At 41.7% G+C, this 27042-nt stretch overlaps 1 protein-coding gene across 5 annotated transcripts in view; it reads right to left on the bottom strand.

The window, feature by feature from the left end:
* GRIA1 (glutamate ionotropic receptor AMPA type subunit 1) overlaps positions 1-27042 on the bottom strand; it is a 300553-nt gene that overhangs the window by 20436 nt on the left and 253075 nt on the right. For all 5 annotated transcript variants that reach the window (XR_005986977.1, XM_041750345.1, XM_041750344.1 and 2 more), the window contains 2 exons: positions 24042-24240; positions 18521-18768 (listed from right to left, as the gene is read on the bottom strand). Coding sequence is in view for 4 of the 5 variants with exons in the window: in XM_041750345.1 (XP_041606279.1) it covers positions 18521-18768; positions 24042-24240 (447 nt within the window). In the remaining variant the exon portion in view is untranslated. The remainder of the gene's footprint in view (positions 1-18520; positions 18769-24041; positions 24241-27042) is intronic.

Below are 27042 nucleotides of genomic sequence, written 5' to 3'. Positions count from 1 at the left end.
CCAGGCACAGATGGGAGATGGGCACAGGAGAAGGTACAAGGAGCCACTGAAAGAGAGAATAAAGGTTAGGGTTACCAAGTTCTTAATTCCTGTTTTTGCTGTGAGCTATCAGACCACTTTTCTATCTTCAGAAATAAGGTCTCCACTGTTTATTCCCTTCAGGCACAGAATTCAGTTTGGGATCAATGGTGTGAAAAGGTGTTTAGAGAGAGTGGACAATCCTCATGACACAAACCCCACAATGGGAAATATGTAAAAAAAAATTATGTCCTTTATTGGCAGGTTCATGGTATCACGATCAGATGGAAAAAGGCATTTCCTGAAAAAGCATTTAATTAAACTTTACCACTGAACGTCCCTCTTCCCAGGTGATTCTCTGAACTTGAACTCTGATCCCTTATGCTATAATCTTGTAGCTAATTGGTATGTTGGCTGGATCCCTTCAAACAGACTGTCAGTTCCCCTGAGCAGAGATGATGGTTCCTGTTTTTAAACTCCTTCCTACAATATTTAGTACAAGATGTATTATGCAGTATAAAGTGAGAAATACCTTTTTTGAGGGTAGGGTGAGTAAATGAATGAATGAATGAATGAAAGACATCTAAGTACAAATAATAACCTATGTGTCTCTAACTCGCCTATTTGGTAAACTCATCTACATGGAACATAACAGTAAGGGACCAGAAAATGTGCAAGGAAAGCACACAGAGTCATAGGATAATAATTGTAGTTAACATTTATGTTTTTGATAGTTTGTTATGGGCCAGGCATTAACACTTTACATGCTTTATTTCATTTAACCCTCACACTTCTATATAGTCATCACATTATTACTATTTCCATTCCACAGACAAATACATAATTAGCCTAAGGTTCTAATTCAACTCTGTCTGACTGAAGTCTACACACATAACCATTGTTTTCCAGCTTGACCCAGATTAGGTGCTGTATGTATTGGTAAGTCCAAGAAAACTTCTTTAGGCCTTTCTCCCCATACTCCCTCAGTCCTTCTTTTACTTTGCACACAGTTGTAACACTGAAGGATTTCCATTCTCTAAGCCCACAGGAGAACAAAGCCACAAATGAGAAAAACCTCATTATAGCCCAATTTAATAAGATGCTAATTTACCACTTGACTGTAAGGAAGAGGCCAAAAATTTTTTTCCTTCCTTCCTTCCTTCCTTCCTTCCTTCCTTCCTTCCTTCCTTCCTTCCTTCCTTCCTTCCTTCCTTTCTTTTCTTTTGTAGGAGATCAAAATGATGATGCTAGAAGGACAGTTGCCTGAAGCTATTCTGGTTCTGGCAGACCCTCAACTCCCTGAGCCCTGACTTTCAGCCATAGGAGCTCATGGGTCCAGGGGAGTATCTGAATCAATGAATTATCTTTGGAAATATTGAGTAGGGAGAAGTTGGAACCATAGAAAGGTAGTCTCCAGGATGACCTTGTACTCATTAAAATTCAATGTATTCAAACTTGCACTGTGAAGAAGTTCGATTATCATATACCTGTAGGGAAATTGAAGTTTGGGAAAAAAAGCAGTCAAGGGAGATATTTCAGATGATTTTAATTGGGCCTCAGCTTATGAAAGGCTAAGGACTGAATTCTGGGCTTCAGTTTTGAAGCAACCATCTCTCTTTCAAAACTTTGAATTCAAGCATCTGAGGAGTATGGGATGAAACAGCCCTTGGAACTTATACCCAGCCTGTAGTGATATGCTATCCTCTCCTCCCTCAAAGGAAGCTTCAGTTCTAATCAAACTAGGCTGCTAGGCATCCTGTTCCCCTTCAAACAGTGTTTTTCTTCCTGCTTCTATACGCTTGCAGCTTGCTGTTCTCCTTAGCTTCTCTCCTAACACTGGTTGCCCTGCAATGTTTTCCTTGATTTTTTCCATCAATACTTGATTTCTTATTGACCTTTCATTTGAACTTCCCTGGAACCTAGAAGTCAATTTGTTGCCTTGCCTACTACAGTTTCAGGTATAATAGCCTTAGTCTTTCACTTGATTATAAAGCCTTTGGTGTAAAGAATTGATGTCTTCAAGTCAACTCTCCAAATATTTATGAGAGCCAGTTAAGTGTCAAATACCATTCTAGATACTTAGTAGAAATAAAGAGCTGAGAAAGTTATAAACTTCATCTTTCAAGGAATGTACAGTCTTATGTGGGAGGCAGAAAAGCTTCTTAATAGTTGATAGAAGACTATATCTGATTTTAAAATACAGGATTATGGAAGCACCAGAAAATGGGAGAGTTTACATCTCATAGTGTGTAGGAGTTTGAAAATCTTCAGGGGGTGCTCTGTGAAAATGGAAGAGTGGAATCAGGAAGTAGAGCTAGGAAGCACAGGCCCAGGACTTCTGGGACATGAGGTTGGACTGAGTCCAATTCCTAATTATTCTGGAATGCTATGCCAAGAAATCAGCACTTTACCTGCAGGCAAGAGAGACAGGGGAGGTGTGTAAGCAGGGAGAGGACTCGACTAGCAGCCCATCTATACTGTGCAGTCAGTCCTAAGTAAATATGTATTAATTAATTAACCAGTGTATAACTCATATGAGAGAAAAGGACAATATTGAAAATTTTAACCCTGAATCCAGGGATAATGGAGGCAATAGATGGGATAACTGTTGGTCAGGAAAGAACATGGAGGGAATTCATGCGCTGGGTAAAAAGTTAGGATTCAGTCAGTGGTCCCAAAATGCTGGCTCCAAAGAGCCAGGCCAATATGTGATGAAGCTTTCACTTATCAATGGGAAAATGAGGATAGATAAGGATTGTATAGTGAGTTTTTAGAAAGCTGAACTTTTCCATTTAAGACAGTCCTTCATGTGCAATTGATTAATTTCTTCCTTCCTTTGTAGTGTTAATACATTTCTTCTCTTATTATATTATGCTGATGAGAGGTGGTCATTTTTTGTCTTAAGATATCAAGATTTCTTGGCAAGATAAATCATTGTCATGTGTCCCTATCACCATTTTATTTTTTGTCTCTATATTGGTCCATGATGTATCTAGGCTGGGATCCACTGGGCTTCTAGGGGAAGAGATTTCAAGGAGCTCTGTAACTGTCCTCAAGAAGGGGGAGGGCAGCTATTGATGAGGGAGGTTTAAAGGCATTAGGGGGACCACGAAGGGTGGGAATTTCCTTGCACTGGATTAAAGGTCAGTGTACAAGTGAGCGTGGTCATTCTAACTGTTCCTTTCATGGAGCTGGAGGGTTCTGAAGCCCAGGGTTCTTCCTCTGTGAAGAAGGTCCAGCCACTTCTATTCTTCCCTTACGTCTTTCTCTAAAGCCCTGCCACAACCCCTTCTATGCAGGCCTCGGAGGATGAGTAAACCACTTATGCCGAGGGCCTTCTTTCATTGGTGTTTCTGCTTTACTGAGGCCAAACCAGGGTGATTTTGTTTGGAGTGGGAGCCAGAGCCTCAGCAAAGACCAGTGCTTGTTGGCTTGCCTTCCTAAGGGAAGAGTGGTTGAGCCTAGGATGGGTCTGGGCATTTGTGGAGTCGGATCCTAGAAAGCACTCTTTTAATCACCTCCCTTTTGGACAATGATTTCAAAGACCCCTTCTGTTTTAATAGTCCAGACTCTGACATTGTCAGTGTGGACCATATAAGGTAAACACTATCATGGATGAGCAGAAAGCTAAGAGCCCAGAAGATGCTGCTGGCCCAGTAGCTTGGAGGGGTGGGTAATGTGGGAGAGGTTATTTCCAACCAAGCAGATGGAAATAGAGAGTAATGTCAGGAGCCTCAGTTAAAATGCAGATATCTCAAGGTTATATTAGGAAACACATATAAGGCCAAAGTTCCCTTCACCTGTGACCACTGTAGGTAGTTTTCTCCTCTGCAGTAAACTCAAGAACAGACAGTTGTCGGATCTCAGGAGAAGGAATGTTGGTCAGCCTTTGATTCAGCTAAAAGAAATTTTGTCTTTGGTTTCTGACCCTACAAAATAACACAAAGGAATTGGTTTAAAAAAAAGAAAAAAATACACATAGAGCACTCTCTTTATCTCCACTCTGAGGTGGAGGAAAGAATCCAAGTCTGATCTGAGTCTCTCACTAATCTCTGGTCAAGTTATATGTCAAGTCCTATAACTGTACCTTTGGTGACCAACTGGTTCCAATTTGCCTAGGGACTTCCCTGGTTTTAGCATTAAAAGTTCCACATCCTAGGAACCCTCTCAACCCTGGGAAAACTAGGATAGTTGGTTACTATACCTGTACCCCAGTCTTCCCTGTAAAATGGGAATAATCATAAGCTCCGGCTCCAACTGTATTGTGAGGGTCAAATGAGGGGACAGATGCTAAAGTGTTTTGAGATTACTTGAGAACAAGTGGCTGAATTGGAAGTGCCATTAAAGCCACACGTCTGTTTGGACACATGCTCTATCTGATATACTTTGCCACTTTGTAGAACCTATTCATCACACAAGCCTCTAGCATATGTTGTTCTCTGTAAATCCTCCTGGGTCTTACAGAATGGATCAGGCCTTCCTTTCTGTCCTACTGTACTTGTACACTCTAGAACAGGCAACTCATCATTCCATATCCATAGCTGGCTTTCCCAACCAGACTGAGGGTTCTCTAATGGTAGGGACTCTGCACCTAGCACAATAGCTAACACAGTACCTTTTGATATATGTTTTTTGAATAAAGGAGTTTTAAGTTTCTGAAATATATGTTGTATCACAGGGTAAGTTACCTGGACCCTCAGAAGTTGCATACTAGTTTTATATGTATTATATATATTTCTGGCCCTATAATTTTCTTTAGGGTCCTGTGGCTACCATCACCTGGTATAGTGCAAAAGCCTGGATGGAGACTGAAGTCTGTCCCCTTCAGCAGAGATGATACAGACAGAAAGCGTTTTGGAGGCATGTTTGATCCCTAGCCCTCCCCACATTGTGAGAAGCAGATGTCAGCAGTTCATTTGCAGCTCAGAGTAAACCACATCTGGTCCTGTAATGCAGAATCATTTGCCAGCAGCACCACAGGGTCTGTGTCAGACACTCCAGAGATGCTTAACAAAAGATAACAGAGGGAATGAATGAAGGCCTCCCTACAATTAACAGAGGGGGTGGAAACACCATTCAGGGCAAGAGCCAGCCCAGTGGTCTCATCTCAGCCACCTCTGGTTTAATGAAAGGAAGTGAAGCTGGGCCAATTCTAAGGACTGGCCACCAAAAGACCAACGTCAATGAGAGCAGAATGCTGGGCAGGCTGGCAGGACCATTATTTTCTTGTGGACTTTAACACACACAGGGTTGTCATGTTGGAGAATTGTTTCTTCCCGTGATGGAGAATGGTTCCTGAGGGAGAGAGGAACGTTGCGATCTCCCAGGTCTCCCACCCTGGGCCCGAATCTGTCTCTAGTTCTCTCCTTCCTTCCCTTTTCTGCTACCACCTCCAGCCTCTGTTTCAGCAGCTTCCCCTCACCCCAATCCATTTGTCTTCTATAGTGGGATTCCATAAAAGATATCATTTGAGGAAATGATTCTCTGCTGCAAACAACAATACAAAGATAGATAAAGAATGCATGAATTACTCTCCCCTTCATTATTGTACTGTATGCTTGCTGGGTCTTTTATCTGAAATATCTTTCTCCCTATCTTGCTTATAGATATTCTTCCCACTGGCTTAAGGCCCTGTTCGGAGATGGCTGCTTTCTCTTGGGGGCCTTCCTAGAACTCCCACCTGAAGGGCAAGACATGAACCCCTCCCTGCATGGTTTTCCACTGTGCCTTGTTCATTTATCTATATTGATTGATCAATCTATCAATCTATCAATCTATCAATCATCTATCACCTTCATGGTATTTCCTCTCTTTTTTTGTGTTGTTGCTAGGATGTGCCTTCTCTATTTCTTTCTTAACTGTGACCAACACTCAAAATTTTGAATAGTTCACACAAAAATTTAGATTTCTAGTTTCTTTGAAAAACCAGATCTGGCAACATTCTGACACAGCTGTATGTTAAATCAGAATTGAGTGGAGCAGTTTCTCTAGATTGGCATATAATCTTTTGTTCACTAAGCCCTCATCATTTTCTGTGATCACTCAGAAACTATTAGTTTTCCACTTAAAAGGTAGCATAGTGGATAAGAGCATAGACTCTGAAGCTGGGCTGCCTGGGTTCAAATTCTGGCTCTGCCACTCACTAGCTGTGTGACTTTGATAATTTAATTTTTCTGTGCCACTAATTTATTATCTCTAAGATGAGATTCTTAGTAGTACCTACTTCATTGAGTTCTTATGAGGATTACATGAATTAGAGAATGCATGAGGACTGAGAGAGTACTTGCTATATATAGCAAGTGCTCAACAAATATTAACTGTAATTATTATTTATCATAGTGCTTGCACTGTGATTTTGTTTGTTAGAGTCCAGAAGTATTGACTCTACTCATGGCTCTATTAAATATAAGGAAATAACATAAGAGTTTACCCCAAATCCATTTCCCTCATTTTCTTTACCTAGCCCTTGGGGGCATTTTTGGTTGCAGCCTCTACATTGGACAGCCAATCTTGGGGGGGGGGTGCCAATGTCATAATCAGTTTGCTTTCCTTAAGAGGACTTATTTTAGTGCTTGTACAGTGTGCTTCAAATGTTGGTAGAATTAAATTGTATGATTGTAATCATGTACTTTCACGGGCTGTCTTTAGGATGTGCAACAGGATGGCCAAAGAGACTCATGAGTTAAGAGTTGCTTGGCTTAATTTATGTTATATAGTTATACAGTAGGACTAGTATTTCCGGGTTCTCATGAATCTACAAGATCAGACATATCAACTGATTTTATAACATGCTCAGAAAGTCACAATACACCTGGAAGTTGGCTGGGTAGGAATCAGTCAGTGTGACAAACAATCAATAGGAGGTGTCTACATGCTAAGTGTTCTAGGTTTGGTGGGACCATTGGTCCTTGCTTCACTGAACTGTACTTTGAAATAAAGCTAGAAAGAAGGAAGCAATAAGACCGCAGGGTGGGGAAAAGTTGTGGTGTTTGTGGGCCACAAGGAGTCTGGCTTGAATAGTGCTATGGAATTTTTTTTTTTTTTTTAACATTTCTCCGAAGGAATAAATTTAATTCCCATTGTAATGGAGAATATGATTAAGAGGTCATTATGCTCTTTTTCTGCTAGATTTGTGTGCTGAGGAGGCATGAATAATATATGCAAATATGCCTGCCTGACTCTCTTTTGTTTGGAGACTCTCCTGGGTTACTACCTCTATCTCATTAGGAGGAAGTTGGCTCCTCTGTTAGGGGTTTGAGTGGGCCTTTGCCCCTTTCCTCCCTGAGGAAGAGGCTGATTAGATGTGATTACCAAGCCATGATCTCAGCACATGGGGTGATTCATAAATGTTACTAAAACAGATGGCCCAGAATTTCTGCACGGGGGCTCAACTCAGGGCCACCCCTTCCCCTTCCTTTCGGCCTGCCCTCAGAGACCAGAAACCTCAAAGCCTTAGAAACCAGGCTCTGCTCAAAAGCTTTCTACCAGAGCATATGGATGGAATCAAGATGGCTATTAGCTGAACTTTGGGGGTCCTGAGTGGAAAAGAGAATAAAACTGTACGTTTGGATATCTCCGTCTCTTGATATCGTGAAATTTCATTCATTACAATGAAAAGAAGCTGAGAGTGGTCTGGCCCAGAGAAAGCAATCACCACTTATTTGAGTTAGATCCCCAAACTAACAGAATAGATGATGAGTGTCGAGGGGAAACAGAAAGGAAAGGAGAAGTCGGAGAGGAAAGGGGTTTAATATACAAGACTTTTAATGCACCATGAGCTCTTTATAAGCGATTTCATTTATTTCCAAGACAATTCTGCAAGGCTAATAGCAGGATTCCTATTTGGAAGATGAGAAATCTAAGTCTCTGAGAGATTAAGTAATGAGAGTTAACCTTTCTTAGACACCTGAGTATGTGCCAGGCACCATGCTAAGCACCTTCTATTATCTCATTTAATTATTTAACAACCACCAAGATGAATGCTAGTGTTACCTCCAGTTGTATTTGGGGGAAACTGAGGATTAGGAAGGTGAAGTAACTTGTCTGAGAAACTCCTGTCATTAACTGCACTCCTGGGATTCGTTCTTAGTCCTGACTTCAGGGCCCTAACAATCAACTGATGGCCCACACAGTTGTTTGCTATATAGCGAAGATCACATAGGCTGTGGATGTGGGAGGCCAGGTCTGAATGAGTCTGAACAACGCTAAAGCACATTCGCTTCCCACACCCACAAGCCCTAACTGTCAGGGCTAGGACAGGTCCCCAGCCCTTCTCCCTCTTGGTCTGCCTTTGTACAACAGCAGCTGCCTTCTTAGAAAGGAGCAGTGGGCAAGTCAGAAGGAAAGTTGCTGATGAGAGGGAGAAAGAGGGAAAAAAAGATACTATTTTTGACAGCAACAGCCTCTTAAAAAGAAAGCAACATACAATTTGTGTATCAGCAGGAGAATGCAGTGCTTCGCCAGGCAAATCACAGCCCATGCTGGGCCAGTGTTCTTGCTGTCTTAAAGGCCATTCATTTCCCAGGTTGTCCATCTATCCAGATCCCTCCTTGCCACCTTGCCACCGTGTACACTTTCCTCCTCTTTCTCTCCTTAATGTGTTGCTCTGCTGTTTATGAGCTTCTCAAGCAGGCATGATAAAAACGGAGCTGTAACAGGGGTAAGTATACATTTGCCTTTGTGATTTTACCACAATCCTCCACAATAGAACTGCACCGTGGGTCTCCAGCCTCGCCTGGTGCTTCTGGATGGGAGTGCTTTGGCTGTGCCACCTGTTGTCTCACTTCCCCTCATGTTTTAAGGATGCCACCCTAAAAGCTGGCAAAGGCAGTGAGGGGTGCCTCCATCAGCACAAAGGCGGGGATGTGGAAAGAAGTGGGGTTCAGGACTCAGGGTCTGTACTTTGGCTGCATCCCATAAGTTAGGGTAAGAACCTGGGCAGAGTGTCACCTCTCTGAATCTTAGCTTCCTGACTTGTGAAAGGGAAATGATAATAATTAAATCCAAAGGCAGGGGGAAAGCTCATGCCTGAACATCCCTAGGGCACTGAATGCATGTGAGCGCATTAGGTGTGGAAAGAAGGAAATGTCCTCCCTCTTTATGCATATAGCGCAATCAGTCTAAAATGGTCAGCTTTTCATTGTTGAAAGGAGTCAAAAGCGCTATAGAGTTTTGAGAAGCATGAAAGTCTTTGGAGGTGGTTTTGGTTCAGTTTACCGTGGGTCAGCAGGAAACCTTAATTTATACTGGATGTGCCCTTTTCCATTTCTAGGTATGGGGCAATGACATCAACAGGTGATAACAGCCCTGATCCTAGGGAGAGAAAGATGTGACCCACCCCCTCCCCTCGCCATGCAAAGGTTGCAGAACAGAGGCCAGAGCTCTGGAGAGGATTCAGGCAGAGTGGCAGTGAACCACTTCCCTTCGTGGGGGCCGCAGCTTTCTGACTCACTATTGCTTGGGCAGGACTAAATGGAATTGTACGTGTGTCTGTTTGGAGAGGGGCAGTTAATGATCTTTATTCTCTGAATAATCATTTCTTCCTCACAATTTCCATCCTTATATCCGTGTTTTGCCTAATGGCTGAGAAGAGGTCCTGAAACCAGGCTGCCTGGGTTGAAAATCCAGCTCTCCGATTTCCATGCCAGGTATAATCCCGAGCCACTTCCATAACCTTTCTATGCCTCAGTTTCCTGAACTATACGATCAAGGTGAACACAATACTACCATCACAGGGTTATTAGGATTACATAAGCTAATGCGCATCAAATATTTTGTAGAGGCTCCTGGGATGAGTCAGTGCTTGATAAATGTTAACAATAGGTCTTATCATCACCACTAAATGCTAAATCAAGCCCTTGTCACCCCCATGCCTGGACTTTCACACCGGGCTGCTGTGCCAGTCTCCTAGGAGGATTTCTCGGTTCGCTCTATAATCCATCCCACGTGTCGTGACCTGAGAAGCTTCCATATTGATGCAGTGCTCCTTTGGCAGACCTCCAATCTCTGTTCAAACACACACACACACACACACACACACACACACACTTTCTCTTTCTGCCTCTCTCTTTCTCTTTGTCCCTCCCTCCCTTTTCATCCACCGTTCCCTGCCTCTCTTCCTTTCTCTCCAGCTCTTCTGAAGATAGAGGCAAATCCAGCCTCTCTGCTCAGAGAGCTTTGTCTCTGATCAGGCCCAACCTGGGTCATAGAGTTCATGGGGTTACCATGACAACAAGCATTCCTGGCTACCCATCAGGAGGCAAGGACCAATTGAAAGGGGCTGTCATTTCCCTGGGACATACTGTATTTATTCTCAGCAGCAGGCCCTGCACAGTACTATACTATGGGAGGAGGGTGGGAAGGAGGGAGAAAAATATCAGGGTTTTATTTTTTTTAGTGTGTTCTCTGTGGGGGAGGACCACAAATTGTTCTCAGAGAGAGACACTTTATTTCTAATGCAGCTAGTGCTAGGGTTTGAGGCTGGTGTTCATGAGCATTTCTGATGAACACAGTGTTTTTCATAAAGAAGGAAAAAATAAGTTATCTGGTTCAAAAGTGACTTTTTGGTAGGTCTAATGGAAAGAGGGGAGGGTAGAGAATTAACCTTTAATGTGTACCCTCTGTGACAAGTACTTTGTGCTATTTCATCAAAACTCAGAGCAACTACAATGAATTACTATTATTCCATTTTTACAGAAAAGAAAACAGAGGCTCAAAAAGTTATAATGACTTACCAAGTGAGGTCAACATGCAGGTAAAGTAATGGCCCTCGAACCTAAATGAAAGTTGTTTGACTCTAAGGATCATGATTTGGACGCTATAGATGCAGTTTCCCTGTCATGCTCCCATCATGTTAATCTTCCTTCTCTTTCTAAGCTGCTGTCTCCTCAGACCTTGTCCATCTCTCTTCCCTGACCTCTAGCCCTGTTTCTCAAAATGAACTGCTATCTACCTATAACAAATTCCCTGGGGGACTTGTTAAAATTGCACATTCCTGGATCCCACCCTGGACCTGCTGAATCAGAAATGTCAAAAATGAGAGTCTAGAAAGGAGCATTTTTAAGCAGCTTCCCTAAATAATTTGACATAAACTGAAGTTGTGGAATGGTTCTTTAGAGCAACAGAATCAACACTGCACAAAATAACACTTGCTTATTTGTTTCCCAATTACATTCTGGGTCACTGTGATTCTCTAAAAGAGAGCTCTCTTGATGACCACTGTAATGCTCAGAACAGTATTAGGAAAAGAAAAAAAGGGTGTTCAGGAAAGGCCCACTGAACCAACTTGAAGATGCAATTATGTCATGAGGTCCCAGCAAGGAGGTGGACAACTAGGAGACTCTCAATCCCTGGAAGAAAGAATACTCTCCACAAAACCTTGTGATATTTCTTCCTGAGTCATGGCCTTAACCTCTCTCCTTCAGCCATATGCCAATACAGACAAGCAGTTCTTAGTAGATATTTCCCAGAATAAGGTTGTGTGAAGGGAGAAAAATATATTCAGTCAGAATACCAGTATGACTAAAATGTTGATGAGCAATTGTGAACTTATGTCTGATTACAAAACCCCTGGGGTGCCTGGGTGGCTCAGGTGGTTGGACATCTGACTCTTGATCTCAGCTCAGGCCTTCATCAGGGTCCAGTAGGCTGAGTATGGAGCCTACTTAAAAAAAAAAAAAACCAACACCACCAAAAAAACCACAACTAGAAGCAACAACAACAAAAACACCAGATGTAGGCAAGATAGAGTCAGTGCAACAGGTTCAAAGAACCGTAATGGGGAGCCTCCACCATTTTTGCTGCAGCTCTCCCAGCAATGCCTTTCTGAACCTTTAAGGCACCCCAGAGGTTAAATTGAAGAGGTGGCAAGAAGTCTGTTTGGGAGGTAAGCCCCATATATGCCCACTTTCTGTCCTTGTCATAATCAGTTTGTACCTGATCAGGCCTTAAAGAGCACAGAAGTCTCAGAAAGTTCACATAACAGACTTCTCCCCAAACTACCAAGCCTTCAAGTAGAGGTGATGCCTGGTGAAGAACATAGAGCCCACTATGTCTTCCATCTGTCCCCATCCCATTATGACCCATGACCACATTCCTTTCCTCCCATCAGAATGATGGCAACAGATTTCTAAATGACTTCTCTGCTTGTAATCCTCCTCTCTGATTCACATTACAAATGACTGCCAGGATAATTTTGGGGAGCCTGTTTGGTCCACGATACCTCCACATCAATGGCCTTTAATGGTCCCTACTGACATCGAATAAAAATACAGAGACATTTGAAATTCTTCACAGTATGACCACAATGAATTGCTCCTACTTATTAATGCATTCTCTGGTTAAAGCAAAGCCTTTGTTGTTCCTGAAAACAAGACCTATGTTTTCTTGCCTCTGCTCATTTTGTTGCCTCCACCTGGAGCACCCACTCCCCACTTCTCCCTTATCACAATTTCTTCATGTCCTATGTCAAATGTTACTTTTGCCACAAAACCTTTGCAAATCCTTCCATTCAAATGTTGACTCTCCTCCTTTTGGGTGCCACTGACTCTTATGGCACTAGGTAGAATGATAGGAATCTGTGTAATTCTGCTCATGAACTATACTTGGTTATGCATAATTTACGGGCTGGGGCTGTATGTCTCTCATTGCTACTTCCTGAAGCATGTGCATAGGGCCTTGTGTGGAGGAGATATTCAGAAAGGAATCTGTGGAGCTGAATGGAAGGCACAGCACTGAGTCTCAGACCCATCTGAGTGCCCATCCATCATCCACTAAGCTATAGAAGGGAGCTCCCATCCCCCTGGCCCGGACATCTGGCACGGACAAGACACGTGACAGAAGACAAACATGTCATGATCACAGAGGCTAGAAAAGACTACATAGTAACCATGGTCGCAGTTAAAGACCAGAATTTGACCAATGTCCTGATTAGGGTATAACTCAGCAAATCCATCAAATTCCTGGTAAATGGCTTGTGAAGGATAATCATTAGTTGAGATTTTAACGTAGGCCAATCTGGTGTGGCTTCCTTCTTGAGTTGGTAAAACATTGGTCATGCCCTCTTACTGAGGAAATTTGAACACGTCGTCTCTAACTGAAGGGAGTGTTCATCATAATAAAGAAAGGAAACTTCAGTTTGGACCAGCAAGTACATTTAGCTGACGATAAAAGGGCCCAATAGATCATAATTAGTTGATTTATCAATTGCCTTTCCCTAGTGACTGGCATTGGCTGAGCAGGTCTTTATCCATAACCTTAGGGCTTTGGAAACACAATCCAGCCCCTTGCCCAACCCCAAACATGCAGTGACAGCCAACAAATAGCATCTGTTTCAAAGAAACACCACCTGTCCAAATGGAAAATCAAGCATTGAACTATTTCGTTTCATCAGAGTATTTGTTTCCAGAGCAGAAGAGACAAAAACACCATTCTGTCACTAACACAGCCTTTAAACAATCCATAGCGACCACCACGGCCTGGCTTTTGCCAAGTAGACTTGGCAAGTTTTAGAGGAACAGTTGGACCTTAGATACCAGTTCTCTGACCTTCTGAGGCAGAGCTGGGTGATCTGACTTGGAGGAACTTGGAGCTTTTTCCAGGAAGGCTGGAAGTGGTTAAATGCCCTGTAGGCATGGTAAGATCTGGCTTTATGGAGAGCAAGTGATGGGAAAAAGCTGCCAGGGGAGCCCTTTTTGATGTAGGCACAGGCACTGAACCTGGAGCGCCTCTGCCTATGAGGGCTGCAGAAGCCCTACTCTTACAGGGCAGAAGGGAAGTCTGTGATAATGCCTGTAGTGTGCTGACCCAGCTTTCTGTAAAGACTTACACAGAGCTCACAGCTTTGTGAATGGCTAAACCATGTTTTCAAAAGTCTTTGCTATAATTCTAAATAATTTGAATTAAAATTGATTTCTTCTGCCATATTATCTTTAGCACATATAAGCTCCTTTTAAAGGGGACCAGAGGAAACAGTAAATAGGTACTTCCCCTTACTGTTTCTCCACTTTCCACCTCTGTCATGCAGAATGCTTTCCTGGGATCAATTTAGTGGATCTAAGACTGCTGGAGCAGGCACATAGGTCTGTGTGACATTTGGGTTGTCATGACTCTTTGGTATTTGACCGTGCTTTGAGGAAATGGCACCCTTTGGGGCATGTGAGGCTGAGGTGTGATGGAACCCTGGCTGGAGGGTGTGTGTGTGTGTGTGTGTGTGTGTGTGTCTGTGTGTGTGCTCATGTTTTCTGTAACCATTTTGCAATTCTATGTTTCATGAAATCTCTACACTATTGGTTGCTAGAATGATTTGTTTTAATGCAGAGATGTGACAGAGAATCCCATAGAGGGAAGAGGGATTTTCCTGGGTCAGAAACTCATGGTCCTATTAGGAGGAACATTACTTTTCTGGTTTTGAGTCAGAAAACCTCCTGGCCATCTTAAAAGTTGCCACTGGAGAGAATGGAGCACTGGGAGAGAGCTGAGTGCATGTGACCATCAGTTGGGTATTCTTGACTTACATATCCACCATTGGTAATCTATATTTGGAATATGTTCCTTTTCATTTCTCTTTCCCTTTCTCTTGGCTTTCTCAAAATCATTAAATAGCTTTTTATGTCTTACAGAGATGTAAATGACAGAGTTAGGGTTTCTTTATTACAGAGTTGAATTATTTTCAACATTTATCCCCAAAGAAATCTTCAGGCATGCAAAATCTATTAAAGCAGTGTTAGTACACAAAGAAGTGGTATTTGGTGCATTAAAATGACCATCTACTCTCACCTTTTGTCTTCACATAATGAGTGGATACTCTGGGCTCCAAATGTCTGCTTTTTAACTTTTTTGAGTTGTTGCCTAATGCTTGACCCATGAGAATAGATACTAGGAACCTGACATAAGTCCAGTCTCCTACTTTTAATGGTGCTGTCAGTCATAAAGCCCAGTGAAGCATTAGAGTGAGTCACAGGCATGGGATCTGGAATCAGACTATCTGAGCTTGAAATATGGCTATAGTTGTGTCAACCTGGCCAGGTAACGAAAATTTGTGCTTCTGTTTTCCCATCTGTAAAATGGGAATAACGGTACCTCATAGGTATGAAGTTCATATGAGATAATGTGTATACCATAGTGTGTAGCAAGGAGTCAGAATTCACTCAATCTACCATTGGTGGAAAATCACTGGCGTGCCAGATGACCTGAACTTTATGGTCATGTCACTCAAAGATGTAATATTTTCTGAGTTTGTTACCTTGTCCCAGGCACCTGTATGTGGGAGGGGTGATAGAAGTACTCTATTGATTAAACAAATCATGTCACCTCTCTATGCCTTGTTTTCTTGACTTTATATACAAGTATTTAGATCCAATAGTATCCTTGACTCATAAAGCTTTCAGTAAATTGTAACACTGAAGCATCACTCATGTTCCCAGATGTGTGAGACCTTATTCTCTACTCGGTGCCTTTCTAGGGTAGCGTTGTGTAAGTTTCTGAGATAAAAGTCTCTTCCTTGCCAAACATTCTTCTCTGTATCCCCTTTGAACTTTGTCTAAACTTGTACAGAGAATCTTTTAAGTTGTTCAGGCAAAAATGTATAATTGATAAATACCAGGCCATTTGATTTCCCTTCATTTGGTACATTCGGTTATTTCCGCACTCCTATAGATAGCTTTATTTCCCAATTTTCAGATAATTACTTAAAATTCTTCAATATAATTTCATTACTTTTCTTTTTTTTAAAAGATTTTATTTATTTATTCATGAGAGACATAGAGAGAGAGGCAGAGACACAGGAAGAGGGAGAAGCAGGCTCTATGCAGGGAGCCTGATGTGGGACTTGATTCTGGGACTCCAGGATCAGGCTAAACCACTGAGTCACCCAGAGATCCCAATTTCATTACTTTTCAAATGAGGACAAAAATCCTCTACAAAATCCTTCCCTATTTCATTCTCTGATCTCAACTTAACCTTTCTCGTTTTTATCTATGTCCAGGAGCACTTTGCTTCTTTCAGTTAACCAACTGTAGTATGATTCCTCACCTTAGAGTCTTTGCACATGCTGTTCCCTCTGCCTGGACTGCTCGTCTCTACTCCTCCCCTCACTTTACCTTGTTAACTTCTATTAATCTGTCAGATCTCAACTTGAGATAAAGTATTCTGGGAAAAGCCCTTTTGACCATATTCCACTCATCCTGCACACCAGATTAGACCCTATTATCTCTGGGTGTGTTTGAGATCTTCTTTGTCTTTATAGTTCCGCAGTTTCAAGTGAATCAGGTGCTGATTTTCATCTGTGTAGGACATGTAACTTTTGAATCTAGGTATTAATGTTTTCTATAAATACTGGAATGTTCCCTTTAAATACTGCCTCTACTCCATCCTCTCTTGTCTCTGGGACTCACAGAAGATGTGTCTGGGATTTTGTTTTCTCTTTCAGGTCTCTTAACCTCTTTGTCATAGTTTCTATCTTTTCATCTCTCTGTGTGATTTTCTGGGGAATTGTCTCTATTGTTTCCCCCTAGTATAATAATTTTCTCCTCCAATTAGACTAATTTGTTGTTTAACCCTTCTATTGAGATTTTATTACTTCTCTAAATTCTAATTTGTATTTTTCTAAATATGTCTGGTCCCTTATGATAATGGATTTTTCTTTTAAATATGTTTTTCATTACTTTTATATCTTTGGGTGTACTTCTGATTTTTGTTCATGTCACATAATTTATGACTTTACCCTGCTTAGGGCAGTCCCTGAATAGTTGGTTTATGCATTTCACTCTGGTTTTGATGTTCTTTTCTTGTTTTGGCCTAGGGATTTCCTAACTTCCATTTAAAAGGCTATTTATTATAACTTTATCCTGAATATCTAGGTTTTGTAGTGGGAGTTTTGTTCTGCTTATTACTGGAAGTAGGTGTCCTCTAGGTCACCTTTTGTCAATGATCACAGAATCTGTCATAGTTGTCATGAACCATCAAATAATAATTACCCCCCCCCCCCCAATAATCACCTGTTGAATAACTGTCTTTCTTGTAAGAATGCAGTTCCATAGGGATAGAGATTGTTTGTCTTGTTCAAAATTGTAGCTCCAGGTTTTAGCCTAGTGCCTAGAACCTCAGGGCTCCATGTTACTGAAATGAATGCAAGATGTGATGGTGGAAGTGATCCTGGATATCAAGGTGGGTTAGGAACCCCTCTCCATCTTCTTGCAACCTTTTTAAACACTTTTCACCTTTCCTTGAACACTGTATTTCTCTAAAATGATTTAATCCCTGTGTAAATTGACATAACATCTCATATGTTACTTCATTCTGTGCTGTTTTCAATTACCTTATAGTTCTGCAGTTTCAAGTGAATCAGGTGCTGATTTTCATCTGTGTAGGACATGTAACTTTTGAATCTAGGTATTAATGTTTTCTATAAATACTGGAATGTTCATAGTTTAAATACTGCCTCTACTCCATCCTCTCTTGTCTCTGGGACTCACAGAAGATAATCTGTAGATTATCCCATTTGGACTCACAATCACCTTGGACCTAGAAAGGGCTGGGATGAATATCCTCTCTTTACAGATGAGAAACCGAAGGTTTGGGAGATGATATGCCTTACCTTGTCAAGGTAGCCAGTAGTAAATCCCAGAATTAAATCTATGAGTTTTGACCCCAGGCTACAGGACCCTACCATAGCTGTTTAGAATGAATACTAGAGCTTCTTTACCAAAACTTGTTTCTTTACTGAACTACCTGTTTCTTTCTACAGAAATCAGTATCTGGGGGGCACCTGGTGACTCAGTCCATTAAGTATCCAACTCTTGGTTTCAGCTCAGGTCATGATCACAGGGTTATGAGACTGAGCCCTGTGTCAGGCTTCACACTCAGGGTAGAGTCTGCTTGACGTTCTCTCTCTCCCTCTGTCTCTGCCCCATTGTGCATTCTCCCTCTTTGTATTTTATAAACAAATGAATAAATGAATAAACAAAATCTTTGAAAAAAACAAAAATCAGTATCTGGCAAAGAACAGGTGCTGCCATTCATTTGGTATTATTTTGATTGCCACAGACAGAGCATTTAGGACTCAAACTACTTGATTTTTCATTTGGACAATATGTTTATGTTTCTTTTCAGACAAACATTACAAACCACCTTCTCTCATAGAATCCAGGTTGCTGGAGAACTCTCTTCGTAGCCTAGTTGGATATGGGAATGTTTGGTAAAGGATGGTGTGTTATAGCTCATACAACACAAACACAGGTTTCATTGATATTTAACACACTTGGAGGGGTAAGGCGAGGCATGGGGGAGAACACATGGGCAGCAACAGTCATAGCAAGCTGAGGCCCCCAGGTCAATTTCCAACCTCAGGGCTGAAGATCTCGGGTGACTGGTGTCTTCCAGGCCCACAGGTGTCCAAAAAGGGCTTGCATTGTGGCACTGGAGCCATGTGGCAGACATAGCAGCTTCATTCCTGAGGTAGGGAGGGGGAGAGGGAGTACCAAGGAAGCAAATCTTGGCTACTTACCTCAGGGCGGACCCCTTGGGCGTTGCAATGCCATAGCCTTTGGAATCCAAGTTACCTCCCACCTTCATGGTGTCACAGGGTTTCCGCTGCTCAATGTACTCATTCATAGTAGATTCCAGAAGGTAGGCGTATTTGCCTTTGGATTTCCTCACTCGGATCATTCCCTCCTCTGTGGTCCTCACAAAAACTGATGGCTCTGCTGACTTCATGTATGTCCACATCTTCTCAAACACAGCAATTTTAGACCTCTGGCAGGGGACAGGAACAAAGCTGGAATTAAGTGCTGGCTGTGCTTGGAATTGAGGTCGGCACACACACTAATGAAGAGCTGAGTGTAGCTTGATCACACATTCATGAGCGAGATTAGCTCAGGAAGAAACAAATTATGAGTGATTGCAAAATAAGAGGCTCTAATTAGTACCAGTAGGTTCCAAAGTACAAATATCTTGCAAATACAGAATGAACAGAATAGCTCAGAATCTTTTAATTACTGAATTATATTCTCCTTCTATATGGGAAGAGTAAAGAAATGGGACCCTGTCTAGCTTCTAAAGACATTATAGAACCTATCTATTGTTCAAGAAGGCCATCTTTATACTGCCTAGAAATGGAGAGCAAAATATCAGTGGAATCTGATTTCATTATTAGAGGACAACACTAAGAAATTTCTAGATCATGAGTCATATTATAAGACTGACCTCAGAATGTAAATTATTGTCTGATAAAGCTAATAACTTGAGACCTAATACTGTAGCCTGTTTACATTTCGAAAGCCTCTAAATCTAGCCAAATTGCTTTCCTCCTTTCCTCTTGAGCTCATTTTGAACTTTCTCTTCTTTGGGACTTGGCCTAGGCTGTTTACTTCACTGGATACACTGGTCCTTTCCAGCCATATCCTACTAGATATTTCACAGACCAGAACAAATCCTATATATTCTGAGACCACTTCAGTTTCAAGGACAATAGTTCACAAGCTCTAGGGGGCATCAGGAATCATGTGCAGAAATTGTTAATATGAAGATGTTCCTCCTCTAAACCTAAAGATTCTGATTCAGCAGGTCTGGGGTGGAGCCTAGAAAAAATTTTTTTCAGAAGTTCCCCAGGTGATTCTGATCTATATGGTCTCTGTGGCTCTCACTTTGAGAAAGAGTATTATGAGGGCTAACACTCCTTTCAGACACTGAACAGGTACTGACTGGATGGTCAGGCTAGACTGCCAAGATTGTGAAGTATCCTTTCTTGTGCATAGGTCTCAAGTATGTGGATGCTATCTGAGGGAGGGGGACATCTTCCCTTCTGTGAGTCTTTCATAGAGTTTACCCTTGCACATAGGAGGGCTTTAGCCAAGGCACATAACCGAGGGCCACAAGTCATCCCTCTCATCTAACATGTTATTTCTAAAAATCATCCTTTACCCAAAGGTAGATGTATTTTAGGAGTATTGGACTCTGGCCTTGTAAATGGACAAGTGTTAAACACATATAAGGGTATTATTTTGAAAGATAGCACTAGAGTCATGTAACTCATATAGTCTAGTGGTTAATACACAGATCATAGATTCATTTGGTATAAAATGATCATACCCACAAAACATCATTTTTCTTTGCATATAAATATCAGGTTTATTTCCTTGATAGTAACATCAAATGTTGACAAAATATTGATATATAGTTGTTATTCAAGTCAACTGATCTATAGGGATCAGTTGGGCCTAGAAAAATTCTGGTCTCAAGGGAAAGTTAATGGAAACAGTTACGGAGAATTTCAGGGAGGCATTTGGTAGAGTCTATCATTAGATTGACTAGATGATGTGCTTTGCAGTATGGTTAACCAGCTGGAAAGGCCACTGGATTGGCAGTGAGGAGCCCAGGTTCTAGTCTTTAGCCATCTGTTCCATGAGGAGTTGGTTCATGGGGACCTTTGAGTCCCTTGTGGGCTTGAAATATCTGATTCTTTACATGAATATACATCATTCAAGCAATAATGTCCATGTGAGGAAGAAGAAGAAAGAAAGAAGAAAAGGGAGGGAAAATTTCAAAGTTAAGGGAGGAAATACCCAGAACCAATCAGAGCATTTACAATATATGTCATATTCTCTCACAGGAAACAGAGAAATGTATAAATTCAGCTGTGACCAGATTTGCAGATGATCTTCTAGGCAAAAGCCCAACAAAATACACAGCAGGGCAATGGCAAGATGCAATTTGACCTGACAGGATGGCCACGGCAGGAAACGGGGCTGCTGACAGGCAGAGCTGAAGAGCCCTCTGGGCAACAGTATGCAGAAAATTAATATGTCCTCTCAGCCTCACCCCAGTGCCCTAAATGCAAGGGCTGTGCTCATAGCCGCTCAGAGCAGGCTATCAGGAAAATCTCATCTCCAGGGATGCAATGGCAGCATGAGTGGCAGGGAAGATTGGAAGCATACTTGGGGTATTTGTTCTTGGATCTCTCCTATCATCTGCAGCTCTCACAGTCCTTCACACATCTTAATTAAACTGTCGATGGAGGATTAAGTGACTCTGGGTTGGGGCTGCCAAGAAGCTCTGGGCTGCCATGGGGACTAGAAGCCAGACTTTTTTCAGAGACTGGGGTAGAGGAATACTCGTTTCACCATTCCCTCCTTCTGCCTTATGGGAGTGGTGAGTGATCTTGTCTTTCCACCCACGAAAGTCCTGGTGGGAAAATTCTCAAGGTCAAAAATCACAGAGATGGAGTGGCTCATGGGGCATATCTTGTCAGCACTCTCCTTCTACAGGTAAAGAAACGGAGGTCCACAGCATGGCAGTGAACTGTTCAATGTCTTGTAGCTTCTTAGTAGCAGAGCCATAAGTAAAACCCAGGTCTCCTGATTCCACACCTTGTCTCTTGTTTTAGGCTTTAGATCTTACTAGCTGGGAGACCTCAGGCAAGTAACATAACATTTCTGAGCCTCAGTCTTCCTCTCCTGCCAATGGTGATAACAGCACCCACTGCACAGTGTTGCCATAGAGATTATGACAACAGAGGTAAAATGCATGCCCATGTCGGGCACATAGTTGGTATTCCAGAAGTGGTGCAATCACTACTAATAATTATGCCCCTCGTTCAGGTTTTACTTTAGGATAAGAATGCCCGATGGCTGGCTTGAGACTAGTTTCCCTTCCTATATATGTGACAGATACTGATACCAGTCAAGGAATTCTTTCATATGTGCCCAGATGTGCTCTCGGAGTCACCTCTTAACATTGAACTCTCGGCAACTACTGCTGACTAATCATTGTTAGTACGTGAACTACAACCTATTGTCATCAACACAGTAGGTCCGGTAAGCACACAGAGCTTGTAGAATACACATGGTTTTCTTGCCAGATGCCTATCAGTGTGCTCTGGTCAAGAAATAGAAATATGTCAATTGACATTAATAGAGAACTTTCAAGTCATAAGTCCTAGCTGTGCCTCTGAGTAGCAAGGCCATGCTCATTTTCTTCTCTGGGCCTCAGTTTCTTCAACTACAAAAGGAAAAGGCTAGACTAGATTTATCCATGAGCCCATCTAATAATGTGAGTAATCTTTAAAAAAACATCAGGTAATGACACCACCTCATTAGGACAGTGGTTCAGTGGTAACAATGCTTGGGCGGAAATGAGGAAACAGATTTTGTGTTCATCCTTGACACTTGCATTATGATTTCCTAAATTCTAACATCTTTTTTTTTTTTAAATAAATTTATTTTTTATTGGTGTTCAACTAAATTCTAACATCTTGTCCACAAAATGGACATATAACCCCTGTCCTGCCACAGGTCACAGGTGGATCATAAATGAGACCATGGTTGGGAAAGTGCTTTGGGGATGGTGATGTGCTCAGATATTGGGGATGAGAGCATGGGTATATAATTAAGTGATTTGGCTGTTCCCCAGGTTCATCAGCAGGCCTGTGGCATAGGACTGGCTATGTGGACAAATATCAGACATCTCCTTACACTTTGGTTGTAGGCTACAAATGCCAGAGAATTATAATGAGATTACAGGAGGTTTTTCTACTAGCTGGTTGGGTAAGCTTAAGCAAGTCATGTCACTCTCTAAAATGACAGATTCTGGCCATGTGACCTCCAAGTTACCCTCTTGCTCCAAGATATCGAAAGTGGATGATTTTAGCCTTAGAGACTGGATCAGTGATTGTTAAGACTTTGGTCCCCTTCCTGCTTGTCATACAGAACACAGAGCCCACAATCAAGAAATTGAACAAATTACTCTACTCTGTGGGTTCACCCTGGGCCAGGGGTTTGCTCTATGAAGTTGCAGTGAGAACCTAGTAGGTCTGCACAGGATCCCCATCAATGCTTGAAGCAAGGTAGGGACTTGCCGTCTATTCTCCTTATGCTACTTATTAGCTGTGCGACCTCAGGCAATTACTTTTACTTCTCTGAGCTTCATATATAAAATGGGGACAACACATATCTAACTCCTCTCTAATGAAAGGATTCAATGAGATAATTCATGTAGGGTGTGCTAGCACAGGACCTGATTACCTAGTAAGTGCTAGGTGAGTGGTAGCAATTGTTTATCATTTTTCTTTCATCAAAATATGGTAACTCCATGTGATATTTGTTCAGCTTTTAGGATGAACATGTCTACAGTCCAGGAAACTATAGGTTTATCTGTTTTGGAGCATTGTTCAAGTTGTCCCCTTTGCCTGGAATGTAATTAGCCAACCCAGGTCTGCCCTAGTTGCATGATGTCTAGATATGTTTTTAGTGGCTATAAATCCTTACCCCTTCCCCAAAATCACCCCAAATGCCTCTACCCTAAAACCCTAATGGGAAACTGAGCCTTGTGTTGTAGATCCTAATCTCTTTTAATTTTATAATGACTCCTTAAGGTAGCTATTACTCTCCAGACTTTATAGGTGAGGAAACAGTGTCAAAGAGGCTAAGGGACAGAGAACAAGGACAGAGCCAGGTTCTGGCCGTAGGTGTGGCTGACTCTAGGTCTAGCTGACCCTAGGCTTCTGCTCCTCTGCCTTCACTTGCTGCTTCCAGCCACATGACATCTCCATCATCTCCACTCTCACTTCACATTTTCTCTCTCCTGGCACTGTTAAATAGACCACCTGTTAACAGTAATTGTTTTCCATATACCATCTTCTTATTTGTCAGGTCTCTAAGGAGAGGACATAAAGGGTATCAGGTCTGGACCTTGTCCCTAAGTTGGTCCTAGTCAATTACTAATTATATTGCAAGTAGCTGTGGCAGCAGGGAAAAAACTGCATGTCTTATCCTTTGCAGCCTTCAGAGAACTTGGCATAGGCTGTAATATGTAAGGGTCTGGTTCAATGCAAGAGCTTTGAAGTTATCACAAATGTAGAAATGTACATTTCTCAGGGATTTGTAGAAAGCTGAGAATTGCTCTGGGTTTCCCTGAATTGTACTATGTGAAGCAGTTGCCCTGGTTGCCTCCAATCATATGCTTCTTAGTGAGTATATTTTAATGACAGGTTCTCTTTTGTGAAGGTGCCTTAGGACAAGGGATGTTCCTACCCTGAAGAATTCCTTAGTGGACCCTGCTTCCAGGGTCCCATAAGCGATTTCCGTTTGCTTCGCTAGGTCCTCTGCACTCTCGATGGGAGACACCATCCTCTCCACGGTCAGGAAGGCAGCCAGGTTGGCTGTGTATGAGGAGATGATGATCAAGGTGAAGAACCACCAGACACCACCAACGATGCGGCCAGACAGGGACCTGCAGGCCAAAGGGAAGAGGTGTCAGAAGCATAGACATCAACTGCAGAATGCTATAGGGAAGGGCCAAGGGACAGCCTAAGCCCTGTCAGTAGAGCTGTCAAACCCTATTGCACCCTTCTCCTCTGTCAGCTAGATGTGAGAATTCATATGTCAGAGAGATTCCCCTTTGCATTTTGTTCCTTATCACAGATAAAGACCTATGTGGTTGCTATTCTTCAGGGGTGATAAAACCCCACAGGCATATATTCACACCACTTTTGCACATACATATACATCAATACATGTGCCAACAAAGACAGATATGTCAACACTTGGCCACAAAATCACACACATGTACAAACATCCTTTTAAATGGAGTCCTTTTAAATACACACATCCTTTTAAATACAAACATCCTTTTAAATACACACTAAGTATTTGTGCACACATATATTAATGCAGATGCATTTATATACATGTACAATTTTGATCATGTTCAGAAATGTTTCCAGACTGCCTTCTCATTGTTGTTCTTTTGGCCATCAAAGGTCACCAAAATGGTGGACTAGAAGGAAGGGAAGGGAGAATGGATTGGAGACAGAATGAGAACAACTATACTTTAGCCAGTTTGGGGGAATGTCACTGCTGAGGGCAGCCACAATGCTCTCCTCTACCACAGAGAAAGAGTTTGGCTGAAATAAAAGACAAAGAATATTTTGTACTGGATCAAAATGTTAACTCTGACAATGATAAATGAGGTGAGAAATTGATCCTTGGTTTTCTTAGAGTCCTATTCTCCTCTTATGCCCAACAATGAAGAAAAATAGGGATAGTTAAGAATTCTATAGTGATCTTTCAGCTTTGGCTAGGAGATTTCCAATTCTAGAACATTTTTCCAAAGATATTTCAAAATTATGTACATGTTATATATATAATATATATATATATATATATATATATATATATATATATATATATATATATATATATGATATGTCCATGTCCCATAGAATGATTAATGATTTAATGTGGTGGACAGACAGGGCATCAGATTATGCCAAATCATATAGTGATAAAGTTATTTGCATTCTATTTCTCTTTCCATTCGGCTCAATTTGTTAAGGAAGTGTCATCCTGGAGTTACTGTAACTTTACATCCTTTCTAACATGTGCCCTGACAGCCTCAAGCTCAGAGCCTTCAGTAGGTGACAGTGCTTAAGTAAAGCCTAATATTTAACAACTGAAGAAATCACCAATTCAACCCATGAATATACAGATAAAGAAACTTGAGTCTCAAATCACACTGACCCATGAGCAGAACCCAGGCCTGCCAGCTTGTGTAATTATTCCACACTGTTCTCAACGTTCTGGTCAACATTCTCTATGTTATTCCCATGTTCCTGTGTGTTTCACTTTGTTTCCATTTTTTGGGGGCTCCTTTTCATTCTAGGCAGACAGTGCTCACTTCAAAAAATTCAACAAATATCTGTTATTGCTTGCTGTATGGAAAATAATGTCCTTAGAGGCTTCACATTGAAAGGGAAATAAAAGGAAATTTGTTCAAAGGAACGATACCAGGAGAATGGAGCAAAGCTATGTTATGTGAAGAGTAGCTGCAGGAGGAGGGGACAGGAAGAAAAGACTCAGAGAGAGGTGTTCACTGAAGGATTGACATGAGACTGGTACTATGAAACCTGATTTAGGAGTATTTGGCAGAAATTTCAGAAAAACAAACACTAAATACAAAGAAGTGGGTATTTTATTTAAGGTGGTGCAACCTGAGGGTGAGAGTGAGTTTCCCCATTTCTGAAGATGTTCAAGTAGTAGACCTTTACAGAGATGCTGTATTTGGTGCTCACTCTTACTCCCCCAGGGTATAGAGTGCTGGGGACATATGTCAACTTAGAGGCAGGGTCAAACATCACAAGGGCCCAGCCTTCTTTTATACTCTTCCATCTATGAGTTTCTGTGATTTGAAATCATCAACAGGTAGACCAGGCTTCATGGCTTCCATTGGGCATTCAAACAAAATGATACACACAAAGGCAAAAGTATTCTCCCCATGCTTCAAGACTAGTACACATCTGTACTCCAAATCACACCAGTCTTCTGATAACTAGTCCAGTGTTTTCTTCACCTTAGGAAGTGGTAAATATTAGCGTCCTGAGGCTTTGTTGAAGATGATGCTCTTTTCTCAGGTCTGGGTGACCCGAGTGGCATCTAAACTAGACACCAGCCCTTATCTTCCCCTTCCTCTGCCTAATAAGCCTGAGTGGTCTTTTTAAAAACATTAATTGTATCATGTTGCTTCTTTGTGTAAAATCCATGAAATCCCTTCTCTTACACTTGAAATAAAATTTAAACTCCTTGGTAACCCTTAAGACCCTATGTGCTCTGGCCTGTACCTTGCTCTCCAGTATCTCCACAACATGGGCTTTGGGCTTTGTTTGGCCCTTCCTACTCAAAATGCTCACACCCTTATTACATGCCATTCTCCTCCCTGATCATTGCATCAACCCTATTCATCCTCCAGACCTCACCTGACCCAGTACTTTTTCAGCATTCAGTCTTAAGACTCTCAGAGCCCCATGCAGCTCACATTGCAGTTGAAATCTGATTTCTGTTGGTGTAATTGTTGACAGTCTATTGTTTCCCTAGATTATAAGCTCTATAAGAGTAAAGAACCTTATAGTACCTAGCCTAGAGTGGGCCTCAATAACATGTGAATGCATTAATGTCAAGTCTCTCATAACCCGGTAGTTCTATTCACATTGGATTTGGATTCTAGAGACCTGGAATATTTTTCAGAGCCAGGAGAATC

This window comes from Vulpes lagopus, chromosome 3, assembly GCF_018345385.1.
Source record: "Vulpes lagopus strain Blue_001 chromosome 3, ASM1834538v1, whole genome shotgun sequence".
NCBI classification, from domain to species: domain Eukaryota; kingdom Metazoa; phylum Chordata; class Mammalia; order Carnivora; family Canidae; genus Vulpes; species Vulpes lagopus.
This window is presented reverse-complemented; position numbering and strand designations above follow the sequence as displayed.